The 14,284-nt window shown below is 51.7% G+C and overlaps 2 protein-coding genes across 14 annotated transcripts in view; one reads left to right on the top strand and one right to left on the bottom strand.

Moving 5' to 3' along the window:
- Window positions 1-257: 257 nt before the first annotated feature.
- tm2d1 (TM2 domain containing 1) lies at window positions 258-4,575 on the bottom strand. 4 transcript variants are annotated; one of them, XM_032572203.1, is made up of 8 exons: window positions 4,428-4,575; window positions 2,683-2,874; window positions 2,002-2,075; window positions 1,703-1,811; window positions 1,499-1,590; window positions 738-811; window positions 541-669; window positions 258-433 (listed from the first exon to the last, which is right to left on the bottom strand). In XM_032572203.1, the coding sequence occupies exons 2-7, from the start codon at window positions 2,865-2,867 to the stop codon at window positions 559-561; spliced, it is 645 nt and encodes a 214-aa protein (XP_032428094.1). In that variant the 5' UTR covers window positions 2,868-2,874; window positions 4,428-4,575; the 3' UTR covers window positions 258-433; window positions 541-558. The 4 variants fall into 4 exon arrangements, with proteins under 4 accessions (XP_032428094.1, XP_032428093.1, XP_032428092.1 ...); XM_032572202.1 differs by lacking the exon at window positions 4,428-4,575 and adding an exon at window positions 4,190-4,305; XM_032572201.1 differs by lacking the exon at window positions 4,428-4,575 and adding an exon at window positions 4,159-4,274.
- Window positions 3,926-14,284, top strand: part of patj (PATJ crumbs cell polarity complex component) — a 49,828-nt gene continuing 39,469 nt past the window's right edge. For 7 of the 10 annotated variants that reach the window (XM_032572077.1, XM_032572075.1, XM_032572078.1 and 4 more), the window contains exons 1-18: window positions 3,926-3,963; window positions 4,575-4,645; window positions 4,728-4,906; window positions 6,202-6,372; window positions 6,447-6,586; window positions 6,648-6,825; window positions 8,957-9,085; window positions 9,160-9,441; window positions 9,522-9,624; window positions 9,712-9,800; window positions 9,911-10,040; window positions 10,768-10,896; window positions 12,623-12,684; window positions 12,761-12,817; window positions 12,886-13,020; window positions 13,379-13,564; window positions 13,744-13,803; window positions 13,871-14,035. In XM_032572077.1, coding sequence (XP_032427968.1) covers window positions 4,624-4,645; window positions 4,728-4,906; window positions 6,202-6,372; window positions 6,447-6,586; window positions 6,648-6,825; window positions 8,957-9,085; window positions 9,160-9,441; window positions 9,522-9,624; window positions 9,712-9,800; window positions 9,911-10,040; window positions 10,768-10,896; window positions 12,623-12,684; window positions 12,761-12,817; window positions 12,886-13,020; window positions 13,379-13,564; window positions 13,744-13,803; window positions 13,871-14,035 — 2,217 coding nt within the window. In that variant the 5' untranslated portion in view covers window positions 3,926-3,963; window positions 4,575-4,623. The remainder of the gene's footprint in view (window positions 3,964-4,574; window positions 4,646-4,727; window positions 4,907-6,201; window positions 6,373-6,446; window positions 6,587-6,647; window positions 6,826-8,956; window positions 9,086-9,159; window positions 9,442-9,521; window positions 9,625-9,711; window positions 9,801-9,910; window positions 10,041-10,767; window positions 10,897-12,622; window positions 12,685-12,760; window positions 12,818-12,885; window positions 13,021-13,378; window positions 13,565-13,743; window positions 13,804-13,870; window positions 14,036-14,284) is intronic. The other 3 variants (XM_032572076.1, XM_032572074.1, XM_032572081.1) reach the window with 3 other exon arrangements.

Raw genomic sequence — 14,284 nt, 5'->3', positions numbered from 1 at the left:
TCTGAGCGTTTAGATTCATCCAGACTGATCATCCTGGAGCTCTGAGCAGAACTTAAAGCAGGTACCAGTTCTGTTCTGATGGACTCAAGATGAACTTCTGGTGATTCTGAGTTTCCTTCCAGAACCTCACTGACCCGACCGAGACCCAAACCAATCAAAGACGAGACGCAGATCAACTCAGAATGATTTATTTCAAATTTAATAACTTAAACAGCAGAAAAACCTCTGAATAGGGACATGGAGGGGACATGGAGGACATGATGGACATAGAAGACATGGAGGACATAGAAGACATGGAGGGGACATGGAGAACATGATGGACATAGAAGACATGGAGGACATAGAAGACATGGAGGGGACACCCGGATCGGTCCTCCAGGAATGTGACGGGTGATGAAGACGCAATTGCTCCTCTTTCACCCGAAGGCTGCGCCTGCAGAAACAAAGCATCACCTGTTACCGGGCAGACTCTGGCTGGAGGGAACCCGAAGGCTCCGCCCCTCGCATTCGGTTCTGACGCCTCAAGAGTTCTGGACTCACGGCCCGGTCCGGCTGCGATCAGAGCGCCAGGTGAGGCTTCCTGAACGTCTCGTTGGTGATGGAGAGCCGGGTCAGCCGGGCGCCGTAGAAATCCACGATGTAACTGGACCCGTCCGCCGGGCCCACCATCTGCAGAACACAGGCTGCAGTCAGGGGTCTGGTTCTGGTGCTGGTTCTGGTCCTGCTCCTGGACTTACCTGCATGGCGATCAGGATGAAGTCGATCAGAGTCCCGATCCCACAGAATCCCACGGTGCAGAACTTCAGCAGACCTAAAACACAGAACCGCCTGCCGGGTCAGAACCACCGACCCGTTTATCAACAAACATTACTAATTAGTAATTAAAGGCAAAATATGATTAAAAATAAATATGACAGAAAATAAAATTAAAATATTACTTTTTTTATACTGATAAAAATAGAAAAAAATAATTACATGAATAAAACATCAAATTTTAGATAAATGAAATATCAATATAGTTAATATTTAAACTCCAAAAATAAAATAAATGAACTAGAAAAACAAACTAAAAAAGATAAATATAGCAAATAAAACACCTGTAAGAAAAATCAACAATAATTATTAATGATCAGAAACTATAAAATGTAAATAATAAAAAGCTTCAACTTTTTTAGAGAAATTACCATGGAAACAAATTAAGACTAAAACAGTTTAGTTAGTTTGGGACCCGAAAATGTGTGTGTGTGTCTGTGTCTCTGTGTGTGTGTGTGTGTGTGTGTGTGTGTGTGTGTCTCTGTGTGTGTGTGTGTCTCTGTGTGTGTGTGTGTCTCTGTGTGTCTGTGTCTCTGTGTGTGTGTGTGTCTGTGTGTGTGTCTCTCTCTCTCTGTGTGTGTGTGTCTGTGTGTGGGGGTGTCTCTGTGTGTGTGTCTGTGTCTCTGTGTGTGTGTGTGTCTCTGTGTGTGTGTCTCTCTCTCTCTGGGGGTGTGTGTGTGTGTACCGAGGGCCGGGTATCCCAGGTAGAACCGGTCCGCTCCCAGCCAGCCCAGGAACAGAGACAGCGCCACGGCAACCTTGTAGGAATATCCGGTCCTGATAGGAAACACAGCATTTGATCCTCATCCAGTCCAGAACCGACCCGGTTTATCACTGTCCAGAATCGGACGGTGAGTATAAAGTTCTGGCTCGGTCCGGAAACACTCACACGTTCCTGCAGGCGACAGTTCTGTTGAAGCCAACCTCGTCTCCGCTGAACCGGACCTCGGTTCCGTTGGACAGCCGGCAGGTGACGTTTGGAGCGGGCAGACAGTCCACTGCAGAGACAGACACAGGTTCTGACCGGTTCTGGTTCTGACTGCCACTTCTCTCCTCATCTTCAGTCGATCAAACCATCAGAACCAGACGGGTCCAAACATCTCCTTTCTACTGTTATTTACATTTACTACTGAGGTCCAGAACCAGAACCAAGCGGACCAGAACCAGGTCCGAATGGAGCGGACTCACCGAACGCCACGCCGTCCCGGCAGTTCTCCGGTTCCTGCGTGGATTCATCGATCTTCGGGTCTCTGCACAGATACGTGACCGGGTCAAGGAACCAGAACCTTACAGCTTTACTGAACTGGAACCAGAACTGGACCCATGCGGGTTCAGGGTTACAAATTTACTAAAATGTAATTTAGAAAACAAAACGAGCTGCTAATGGATCAATAAAATAACAGATTAAATGATCAAAACAATGATATAACAGTCAAAAGTGAAATTGTGTTTATGTATAAAATTGTTCTGTATAAAAAGGTGAAAGAAAAATATTAATCAAATTCATGGTAAATATTTTTTGTTGAATTTCTTGATAATAAGTATAATGAAAAAAACGAGAATAGCAACTATATTAGGGAAAACAAAGATTACAATAAATTAAAATGTAATTACAGTAAGTAATGAACAAAAAATATCAAACTAATTATGAATAATTAAGAGTTAAGCAGCTTCTTGAATCCAAAATTGAACTTTAGACGTTTTAAAACCTTCAGGATGTTGTAATATTTAAACCATGTTAACATCCGAACCGAGTTATTCAGCAGGTCGTTAAACTACCGTAGAACTACAGACTCTTATCAGATAAACAGCAGGCTAAGCTAAGCTAAGGGCTCCTTCCGGAAGCAGCGTCACGTGACTGAAGGATATTGTCCCAGCCTCAGGTGTCGGCAGTCCTCCGCCTCTTCAGCCTCAGTCGCTTTGAGACCAGAACCAGAACCGCAGCAGAACAGCAAGAGCGTCAGGAGTAGCAACCGTCCGAAGGGAGCCGCCATGATGAGCCAACCATCACGTGACGGCTTGTTGCCTTCAGGGTCCTGAGGACGGAGGGCCATCGGAGCTCTGAGATGAGATTAAACCTCAGGTTCTCGGTGATTCTGAATTATATGAACTTTTAAAATAAAACTTTGTTCTCAGCAAACCCAAACGCTTCAGAACCGGTCGTTCAACCCACAGAGAGGACCAGAATCGGACCTGGACCCAGAACCGGTTAAAGGTTCGGCTGAAGAGGATGGAAATGGCGAGAACACGGTTCAAGTTGTGCTGCAGTTCTTAGCAGACGGAACAAGAAGCACAGACTGAACATGAACGCATCATTCTGGCCGAACGACGCGTTCAGGTGCAGCCCGTCCTGCCCCTCCTCCTGCCAGCCGAACTTTAACTCGAACCTACTGGATGATAGCTTTTATTGTTATTATTACTATTTTTTATTACCACAATTAAGTGTTATATTTGGTTCAAACGTGAATTTCTAAAACAGCTGTTTTTCCTTTTCAGCTTTAATTTGTCTTTTATTTGCAAACAAACAAATGTACACTTAGTGTATTTTGATATATTTGAAAAATGCAAATCTATTTTTGTATTAAGTTTTATTTACTTTTTATATAAAAACAAAATTTTACTAGAAATGTAATCTAAGAAATGTATTTTACTATTTTACTTATTACTCTATTTTATTTACTAAAACTTTGGATTTTTTTATATTTAAAACATTTATTTGCTTAATAATCCGAAAATATCTGAACTACAGTCATTCTAACTAAACGATCATTTGTTTCCAGCTATTTCATCATCATCATCATCACTATTTACATTTTTTTAAACTTCCAGAATTATAAACTTTGTTTTAAACAAATAAACACTTTTTTAATTGAACTCAGACACGAACAGGAAGCAGTCGGTGTAGAACCAGCAGAGGGTTATCGATAAGTACCGAACCGAACCGAACCCTCTGACCATTCCATCTCTACTAAAATCAACCGCAGCAGCTTTGTTATTTCCGGCGGTACCTAAAGGCATCATCACAGCGATTTTGGTGCCGAACTGGGTCCAGTTAAAGTGAGTCCTGTCCCAGTTCCGGATGGTTCTGCGACCGAGTGTGGACTCAGCGGCTGTAGGAGGTTCGGTTCGGTTCGGTTGGAAAGCCAAAAGGTGAGTTCTGGTTCTGGTCCGGACAGCCCAGCTGAGTTAGCAGTTTAGCTTCGGCCGGACTGGGTCAGTTCGGGTTGGTCGGTTCTGAGTGAGTGGGTGGGTTCGGCTGAACAGAACCTCATGGTTCTCCTCCCGCTGAACGAAGCTGCGTTCAGGTTCGGCCGTTTAAACCAGTTTCAGCAGGTTTTCTCTCACCTGTCAGGGAAGTTTGGCGCACCTGCCTCACATGCAGGAAGTCCAGCTGGACCTCTCGGAACCGTTCCGTGCCTTCAGAACCTGGACGGTTCTGGCTTTAGCTCATTAAACTGCCGAACCGCGCCCATCGGAACCGCGCTGTCTCACTTCCTGGTTCCTCCCAGGTGAGCTCAGGTGTGTGACCCGGTCCGGCTCTGCGAAGTTCTTTTCTGTGAACTGGGTCATCAGTCTTACAGGTAAACCCGGTTCGGTTCAGTTTGGACTCTTACCTGCAGATTTACCACCTGAACACAGAAACTGTCAGACTCGCAGTGCGCATGCGCAGGTAGCTGTTCAGCCTGGTGATGGTTCTGACCCGGTTTATAGATCAGAACCTGAGTATTTCCGTCTGACCCGATTCCTCCCTGTGGCTCCAGGTTCTGGTCGGTCCGGTGACTCTGCGTGCCGCCCGGATCCAGGACGGCCATGTTGGACAACGTCCCCGTAGGTGAGTTCCGGTTCTGGTTCCGATCCTGTTTCTCATGTCAGCTCATCGGTTCTGTCGAGTCCTGCCGCTCTCTCTGTTTCAGTGTCGTCGGCGGAGCGCCAGCAGGTTCTGGCTGCTCTGGACCGGCTCCAGAACCGGCTGGTCCAGAGGGAGGAGTGGAGCCTGAGCGCCGCCCTGGGCAGCCTGAAGGGGGCGCTGCAGAGCCCGCTGTTCGGCCGCGTCCTGACGCTGCAGCACTCCGTTCGCCAGCTGCAGCAGCAGGTGAGAAACGGCCGGAACCGGGAACAGAACCTGGAACAGAACCAGGTTCTGTTTATGTTTATTCACATCATGGGCCTCTGATTGGCCCGCTCTGCTTCTTCCACTTCAGACCAATCAGGAAGCACTAGATCAGTTGAAGCTCCGCCCACTGGCTTCTGGGCTTTGGACCCAGTGGTCATGTGGCCTTCAGGGACCACAGTGATTCTTTTGGACCTCCATCCCGGCTGGTCTGAAGCTAAGCCCCACCTACCAGCTGGAGAAAAGGGGCGGGGCCTGTGGCCTGTGAGGATGTCTTGAGCTGCAGCCTGGCTTCTTGCTGGCTCAGCCAATCAGAATCCTAAAATCCTTAAAGTGACCCTGTTGCAATCTGATTGGCTCAGAGGGACCAGACCTGTGGACGACAATATCAGCATCTGGTCTGGTCTCTGATTGGACGATTTGCTTGAGTAATCACTGCGCCCCCTCAAGTTCAGATAACGGGGTCAACGGTCGCCACGATTACTTCAGGCCCCCACTCAGAGTAGGAACTTCCAGGGTTTTATTTTCCAGCTGTTTTCCATTTGGACTTTGGTTCTGATCTCAGCAGCCGGGTTTGCTGGTTCTGCTGGTCTGACTCTGGTGTGTTTCCAGTTGGATCAGGACCTCCTCCTGGACTGTGGCAGGTGTAGCCCCGCCCCCTGGTCATGTGACCGGCCCTGCTCTGTATTCCCCTGCCGCGCCGCCTTCACAATAAACAACCTGCAGCCAAATTAAGGTAATGCAGCCGCAGCGAGCGCCTTCATACTCTAAGTGCTGCGAAGGTCACCGCGGCGACGGAGGCACGGACTAGTAATGTCCTGCCTGAGTAACGGCCCGGCCTCGGCCGGGTCCCGCGCCGTCAGCCTGGCCCCAATCAGCCGCAGACTGATACGCCTCACAACGAGAGAGGAGAGGTCGTCCATACATCAGCCTCTGGACCCGCAGCGCCGCGGGGAAATCGATGCTCCTCTTCCAAACCTTCCTCTGCTTCTACCCCCACCCAGTCTACCCCCACCCAATCTACCCCCACCCAGTCTACCCCCACCCAATCTACCCCGCCCCCACACCTCGTTTCTAGCTCCTCGCTGTCCTGATGCAGCTCAGTGCTGCACTTCCTGAAAAGGGCCCTGAACGCCTCAGGAAACATCCAACCATCCATCCCACCGGCCAGGATCCACCAGAACAGGAAAAGATGAAAATCAGTATTTAATGAAACCTGAACCTGACAGCCTCCTTCCTCTTCTTCCTCCTTCCTCTTCCTCCCCTCCACCCCCCAGATCGACAGCTTGCCTCCTGACGCTCGCAGTGACTTCAGTTTCTCCAGACGCGGTCAGCTGATTATGAGCTCCGCCCCCTCCTCCGTCCTGACCAATGGCTCGTCGCCTCTCTCCCTTCAGGCTCCGCCCCCGACGGAGCGCCTGCAGCAGTGGATCCAGGAGGCTGCGAAGGTAGGCGTGGCCTCGGAGGTGTTGTCGTCGTCACGGCGACGTGTGCCACGGGACTGAGCCGGTTCTATTCGCAGGGCCGCCGGATCGAGCCGATCGTTCTGACCCGGCCCGCTTCAGGGGGCCTGGGGTTCAGCGTGGTCGGGCTGAACCCGGCAGGAAGCGGCGGCCACGGCGTGTTCGTCAAACACATCCAGCCGGGAGGAATCGCCGACCGGTGAGGCACACCCGGACCCACGGAGCGGTTCTGGTTGGTTCTGACCCGGGTTCTGTTGCAGGGACGGGCGTCTTCAGGAGCAGGACCAGATCCTGGTGATCAACGGCAGTCGTCTGGAACCGGGCCGGAACCACCAGGCGGTCCTGAGCTTGCTGCAGCAGCCAGGCGAGACCGTGGAGCTAGTGGTGGCCCGGGACCGGGTCGCACCAGGAGTTCCAGCTGAAGGGCCGGTCGGCACGGTCAGTGGAATGGAGCTGGGTTCTACTGAGACATGATGGGTTCTAATGAGTTCTACCGGGTTCTGCTGGTCAGGTGAGGGGGTTCTGTCAGTTGCTGTGTTGGTCGTTCCGGCTCATGCCCAGAACCGAAGCGAGTTTGGTAGGAGGCGCCCCGTCACACCTGGAGGTGACTTTAAGGCCACATTTCTGCGACAGAGTGAGACCTCCTGTCTGTGAGGATCTATGATGCTGCTGACTTTGACTCGCTTCATTTTTATGACCTGAGAGGAAATGAAGTTAGCGTGCTGCTGGCAGTCTGAGGAGGATCGAATTCAGGAAATCATTTCTCAGTCACTGCTGGCCATCGCCCAGACCCACTTCAGGGCAACTCTACGGTTTTGGGGGCAACCAGGGGGCCTGGGGGCAACCAGGAGGCCTGGGGGCAACCAGGAGGCCTGGGGGCAACCAGGAGGCTTGGGGGCAACCAGAGGGTCTGGGGGCAACCAGAGGGTCTGGGGGCAGCTGTCTGGAACCTCCTGGTTGTGGTTCTGTCAGGCTGCTGGTACCAGAACCTCGACCCGGTTCTGGTGAGGTCAGTCAGGGTTGATCTAATCTCACTGAGAATAATAATCTAGAGCTGAAATCTGTTGAACTTTGACCCCTGAAAACATCCGTATGTTCTCCAGAGACAAAACCAGCTCTGTGACCTCCTGCATGGAGGGGTCAAGGGTCAGCATCTCATGCAGAGACGCCATGTCCTCCAAGTTGCCATGGTGATGCAGCTTTCTGCAAACGGATCATTTTATTGCATCTTCTTGCCCAGTCCTGGGTCGGGTCACGGTGTCCGGCCCAGTTCTGCCCGCGGTTCCTGTAAACACGACCTCAATCTGAGCGGGACATGAATGGAGCGGCAGGTGGGTCAGGGGCCCGGTATGCAGAACCTGGCCCAGGTCCAACGGAACCAGACAAGAGGGGCAGTGTGGTTCTGGAGGACTCGTGGTTCTGGAGGACTCGTTTTGAAGGGTTTTGCTTTTACGAAAATGAAACAAAACCAATAAAAATAACTAAAATATAATCGCATGTTTATAAAAGTAAAAATATAAAAAGAAATTCATTCACCTTTTTCCTCCATTTCTGTCTAATTATCAGTCATTGATTATCAGTCATTGATTATCAGTCATTGATTATCAGTCATTGATTATCACAGGACCTGTAGTTTAAGTGCAAAAACAGAATCAGCTCTCGGGTCTGACTCCGCTTCCTGTGCCCTGTTGGACTGGGTTCGATAGCTCGGTTCTGCTCCACGAGGACCGACTGGGTCGGTCCGGACCTGGAGAACCTGCTGGGTTCTGTGGAGCTGGACCCACATCTCCACTGGGTGCTGATGATGGTCCAGGTTCTGGTTCTGGTTCCCCTCAGCAGGGAGCGGTTCAGAACCACTGGTCTTAATCAACTGGACCATGCGGGTCTGCTTTGACCCGGTTTCATCAGAGGTATGACTGGAACCAAATGGCTCAGCCGCGGCTAAAGGTTAAAGGTCATGACTCTTCTCCCTTACAGCGCCACCTGCTGCTGTCAGCGTTCAGAACGGCGGTGGAGGGGTGATGGTCTGGGCTCAGCAGTTGGCTAGATCTGACCCGGGTCTATCTGGAGTTCTGACCCAGAAAGCTGCTGCTGGTTCCGTCGGGTCGGTACCGGTCGGTAACGGATCAGTTCCTGGGAAAACTGTGACCTTGTGTCGGGAAGCGGAGCGTCGGCTCTGGAATGAAGGGAAGGATTGTTACTGCGAGGCGGAGCTGCTGGATCGGGTCAGGGCTGTAACCAGAACCGGAACAGCGGCCTGCTGTGTGTGTGTGTACTTTAAACACCTTCCAGCGGTTGCTGCTCAGGTGCAGCCAGCAGCCAATCAGATCTCAGGAATAGTGATGAGTCATCAAGATTTTCCATATTTACAGATTATTTACTTCCTGGTTCCGTCTGCAATCCCTCCAGATTTGAGTTTTTGGGGTTTTGCTGATGAAACCTGGAGCTGCAGAGTCTGGATCCTGATCCTGATCCTGATCCGGGTCCAGATCCGGGTCTTGATCAGGATCCTGATCCGGAGCCGGATCCTGATCTTGATCCTGTTCCTGTTCCGGATCCTTTCTTGCAGGACCTCTGGGGTCATGTGGAGGAGATCCAGCTCTCCAATGATGGATCCGGTTTGGGCTTTGGGATTGTTGGCGGGAAGACGAGCGGAGTGGTCGTCCGAACTCTGATCCCCGACAGCGTAGCCGACAGGGTGAGTCCGCTTCCTCTTCCTGAGGTCGAACCAAAACAACGAGCTGATCGGGTTCTCTCCCGTTGTCCAATTAGGACGGGCGCCTCCGCACAGGTGACCACATCCTCCGCATCGGGTCGACGCCCACCAACGGCCTCACCAGCGACCAGGTCGTCAAGGTTCTGCAAGCCTGCGGCGGTCATGTGACCATGCTGATCGCCAGGGACCCCCGAGGACAGGCGACCGCCGCCCCGGCTGCGCCTCCTGACTCCGCCCCCTTCGTTAATGTACCTCCTCCACTTCCTGACTCCGCCCCCGTTACGTCCTTACCTCCAGGTTCTCCTGTACTCCCGCCGCAGCGCCGGCCCAGCAAGACGGTGAGCCTTCAGTTCAAATGGTTGTCATGACGAAGTGAAACTGTTTGACCCACTTTACTTGGTTCTGGTTCTGGTTTCAGCCCAACCTGGAGGGATACGAGATTCATGAAGTTCCTCTCACCAAGAAGAACGGCCAGAGCCTCGGCATCTCCATCATCGGCTTCAATCCAATGACCAGCCAAGGTGGGCGGGGAACCGGAACCGGTCCTGGAACCGGTCCTGGTCCAGATGAGAACAGGAAGCGCTCTGATGTCATCTTCCTGTGCTCAGATGCAGTGGGTGTGTTTGTGAAACACGTGGTTCCTGGCAGCGCCGCGGACCAGAGCGGAAACATCCGGGTCCATGACCGCCTCCTGGCTGTGAGTTCCTGACCGGTTCTGTTTGAGACGGATTCTGGTGGGGATGGTTCTTTGACCCATCAGAACCTTTGACCCATCAGGTTTCCCTCTCCGTCTTGTCTCTCCATCAGCTGGACAACGTCAGTCTCCATGGAATGACCAACCAGGAGGTTCTGGAGGTGATGAAGCAGACGGGTCAGACTGTGGTTCTGACTCTGGTCCGGAAGAAAGCCCAAGGCCCGGAAAGATCCCTGGATAATGGTAGGAGGGCGTTCCGGGAAGTCCTGCCTCCAACGGGTCATGTGACTAACAGCTGAACCGCTGCGGTCGGTTCTGGGGTTAGTGATGGACGCCTGTCGTGAGAAAAATCATCATTTACATTCATAGTGACTATGAGCTAGACTGCTCTGGTTCTGGTTCTGCTCTGGTTCTGGTCGGGCGGACCTTATTAGAACCTTTGTCTGATGAATCTGTTCCTGGCTGTAATCTGCAGAATGTGCAGCTCTTTCTCCTCCTCCTCTTCCTGCTGCAGTGTCTGTAGAGATTAATGTTTTGGGTTTCGGGTCGTTTGTTCTGGTCGGCGCCGACCGGTCCGGTCCGGTCCGGTCCAGTCAGCCCACGGACCGAGGAAGAGCTGTTATCTCCTGCTGTGTTCAGAGCTGCAGAGTTCTGCCGTTATCTGACCAGTAGAGCCGCTTCTGTATTCAGCGCCTCCGCTGGTCAGAGGTCAGCGGAACGGTTCAGGTCCAGCTTAGGAACCGATACAGAGCCGACAGCAGAAAGTTCTGGAAGAACAAAAGACGTTTCTCAGTGTGAGTCCGTCAGCCTGATGGGACAGGTTCTGGTCATGTGACCTTCAGGTCGGTTCTGAGGTTCTAGCAGGTTTGGTTTCCTGGTTGGAACCAACTGATGAAAAAGGTCCCAGGTTGTTCCAGGTTGTTCTAGGCACCAGTAAGTCCTTCATGGTTTTCTGTCCTGTCTGTTTCAGTGGAGCGGGCCTCGACCAGGGGGTCTCAGAGGAGGAACCTGGAGGTCAAAGGTCGTTTGTCAGCATCTGGATCCATCGTGATGATGAAACAGGAAGTGACATATCCCAACGTGGCCCAACTGAACAGAGGTGAGACTGGGAGGATGCCCACAAAGCATGGCGTAGAATGAGGGGCCCCATAAAGGCTAATATTTGAACCCAGATATAAAATTCAACATTTGTTTATCAAAGCTGCAGAATTTGATTTAATGGTTTCAACATAAATTCAAAGATTTTAAATTGTTTAACATTTAAATGTAAGATTTTAAGGAGCTGGCAAGTTTACTTTGTAAAAGTTCAAACAACAATCTTCATAGTTAGATTGTTTTGTTACCATAGCAACAATCCGATGCTGTGAGTTTGAGCTGTTTGTTCTCAAAAACAAATGAATAAACTGTAATTATAACTGATTGTTTTTGGTTTGGCCAGTTAATCTACTCTCTGTCTCCCAGATTAAATCCAACACAGAAGCTGTTAGAGGTGCTGATGGTTTTAGCAGCAAGAGGGGCCCCTAGGTCAGATTCTGCCCCAGGCCTCATGCAGCCTTGGACCGGCCCTGCAGGATGAGTTCAATCTGCTGCACTGAGCAGAGATGAGCAACAAACTGAGATTAAATTGAATGTTTCTAATGTTTCTTTAGCAGCTCTAACATTTCTGTCTGTTGAGTTTTTAAAACACAGAAACTGTTTTGGTTGCTGGAGTTTATGGGACGAGAGTTTCAGATATTTTCCACATTAACTCTTTAGTATGGGCAGCGTGTAGAGATGGAAATGCCGCATAATTCTTTGTTCACAAAGATAAATCATTCTCTTCGCTCCTCAGAAAGCGACTACAAGTTATTCCTGCGGTTCATTGAGCTGCGCAACCAGAGCTAACACGGCGGTTTAAACTCTGACCTTGATCAAAACCTCTGGAAAGAAACTTGATTCCTCACAGGAAGTTGATGTAAATATCCATACAGGTCAGCCTGAGTCCAGTTTGAGTGAAAGGAGGCCTGAGATCTGAGCTGAGGTAAACTTCAGAGATAAAGCAGCAGCAGCACAGAGACGCCAACGGTGTGATTGGTCCGGCTTTAAATGCACAAACTATAAACCTATTTTCTATAAACCGATCTTTAAGGAATCAATCTGCTCGGCTAGTGAAAAGCTCAGAGCAACACAGACACTTTCAATCCGGCTTAATAATTCTTCTTATTTTTAGCCGGAACAGCTTAATAAATGGAATTTAACAGAACAACTTCCTGTTTGCAAGCCTCGGCCCCCCAACTCCACTCTGAGTTTCTCTTTCTGAATAGTGCGGCAGACGCCCGTCCCTCTGGGATGTATTGCTGCTCTGATTCAGCCCAACAGGAGCATTAATTCACCGGCTGGAAGCGGGTTAGCAATGCTAATTTAATCAGCCGGCTCTGACTAACACCTGGACCTGAGGAGAACGTCCCAGCGTTCCATCCCGGAGTCCGTCCGCTTCCTAATCCGCTTCCAGCCTGCAGACAGACTGTCGCTCTGCTGCTGAGCTCTCATCTGTCCTACTCTCGTCTCGGTCATTAAACTAACGCCGGCCAACACTTGCTGCTTACTGCGGCGCTTTCACTGCAGCAAGCGGGAACCCGGAACGCCATGTGGCCGTCTGTTCTTCTCTCCACCCGCCCAGACCTGGTTCTGGTTCCTCTGTGTGTTTAGATCATGCAGAGGTTCCGTCTGGTTCTGTCAGAGAACAATCGTAACCTCTCAGTTGTTTTGGTCTGGGTCAAAGGTCACCATGCATTTCCAGTGTTCCTGCAGCAGAGCCCAGACTCAGCCTGCTCTGTGTGTTGCAGCGTCTGATGCAGAACTACGGGCCAAGTGGGAGGCGGCTCTGGGACCTCAGTACCTCGTCCTGGTGAGTCCAGAACCCAGCAGCTGATCCGGTTCTGCTGCACTTTTGACTGTGCTTCCTGTTTCCGGTTTCCTGTCAGGTGGTGAACCTGGATCCCGTGATCCAAGACGATGCAGAGCTGCAGAAATCCTCCAAGGTGCAGCGTCGCATTCTGGCTGCCGGTCACGCAGCCGCAGCTCCTGCTGACCCTCTGTGTCTCTGCAGCTGCTGCCCATTCACATCCTGCGTCTGGGCGTGGAGCTGGACTCCTTCGACGGCCACCACTACGTCTCCTCTGTGGCCCCTGGGGGCCCCGTGGACAGACACGGCGTGCTGAGGCCTGAGGATGAACTGCTGGAGGTAAAACTTCCCGCTTTCAGGATGAACTACTGACGGTTCTGAAGCTGCCCCGTTTATCCGTTCAGCGCCCGAACGCATCGCCAGTGGGAATGACGGAGTTCCACAAGGTTCTGGGACGGGAACGCTTCAGTTCTTCATCTAACCGCCGGACCGGTACTGACCGGAGAAACATCCGCTTAGAACCGGGTCACACCTTTAAAGTCTGGCCAGTTTTCAAACCCTGAGCGATGGACCGGACGACCAGACCCGATTGACCCGACCCGACCTGCTGACCCGACCCGACCCGCTGACCCGACCAGCCCCGCTGACCCGACCCGACCCGACCCGCTGACCCAATTGACGGTTCTGTTCTGTGAAGGTCAACGGCGTCCAGCTGTACGGGAAGTCCCGGCGGGAAGCCGTGTCCTTCCTCAAAGAGGTTCCCCCTCCGTTCACTCTGGTTTGCTGCCGACTCCTGATCCCAGACCAGGAACCGGAACCAGAACCAGAACCAGAACCGTCCGTTCCACCACAACCAGCAGCAGAACATCGGAGCATCGAAGAGGTGAGAGAGTCCGGCCCTCGTTCCTCCCAGGAGTTTTCCACTTTTCTCAAGTTGTACGGATCCAGATGGCGCCGATGCAGCTCAGGTCCAGAGAACTCCTGGTTCTGGTTCTGGAGGTACGGGTGAGATCCTTCTGGACCCGGAGAACTAGGAGGTAATGATTTGTTTTTGCCTGTCAGATGGAGATGAAGCTGTCGTCGATGCTGCGCAGAGAGGAAGAGGAGGAAGAGGAGGAGCAGGTACCGCCCTCATGCAGTCAGTCTGGTTCTGGACCCGAAGCCTGATCCAGTTGGTTCTGTCTGTCAGCAGCAGGGTTCTCCTGTGGAGGAGCTGACGAGGAGCGAGGACTCCAGCCTGGAGGAAGAGGAGGAGGATGAAGGCGAGCTGGCCCTGTGGGGTCCGGAGGTCAGCGAGGTGGAGCTGCAGAAGGAGACGGACCGAGGCCTGGGCTTCAGCCTGCTGGACTACCAGGTGAGACCGGGCCCACGGCACCGGCACGCCAGCGCCGAGCCAGCCCTGCAGCATGAAGTCTTTCACCTGGATCTGTTGGAAAGGAATCGGTACCAACGGGGTCACGGTGGGGTCACGGTGCATCCATGCAGTACTGGATCCGGTTCCTCTCTGCTGTTCGCTCAGTTTCCTTCCAAACTTGTCAGTTTTAGTGAAACTCTGGAGGCTGAAGGTTCAGGAGGAGCTTCCTCTCCTCTTCCTCCGCTCCCC

The sequence above is a fragment of the Xiphophorus hellerii genome, chromosome 9, assembly GCF_003331165.1.
Source record: "Xiphophorus hellerii strain 12219 chromosome 9, Xiphophorus_hellerii-4.1, whole genome shotgun sequence".
Classification (NCBI taxonomy): domain Eukaryota; kingdom Metazoa; phylum Chordata; class Actinopteri; order Cyprinodontiformes; family Poeciliidae; genus Xiphophorus; species Xiphophorus hellerii.
This window is presented reverse-complemented; position numbering and strand designations above follow the sequence as displayed.

What these genes read in the sequence shown, in the direction of transcription:
- tm2d1 (XM_032572200.1), bottom strand. An exon ending in ACTGTCGCCTGCAGGAACGT is followed by an intron (nt 1,591 to 1,702) that starts GTGAGTGTTTCC and finishes GTTTCCTATCAG; the next exon opens with GACCGGATATTCCTACAAGG. An exon ending in CCTGGGATACCCGGCCCTCG is followed by an intron (nt 812 to 1,498) that starts GTACACACACAC and finishes TCTGTGTTTTAG; the next exon opens with GTCTGCTGAAGTTCTGCACC.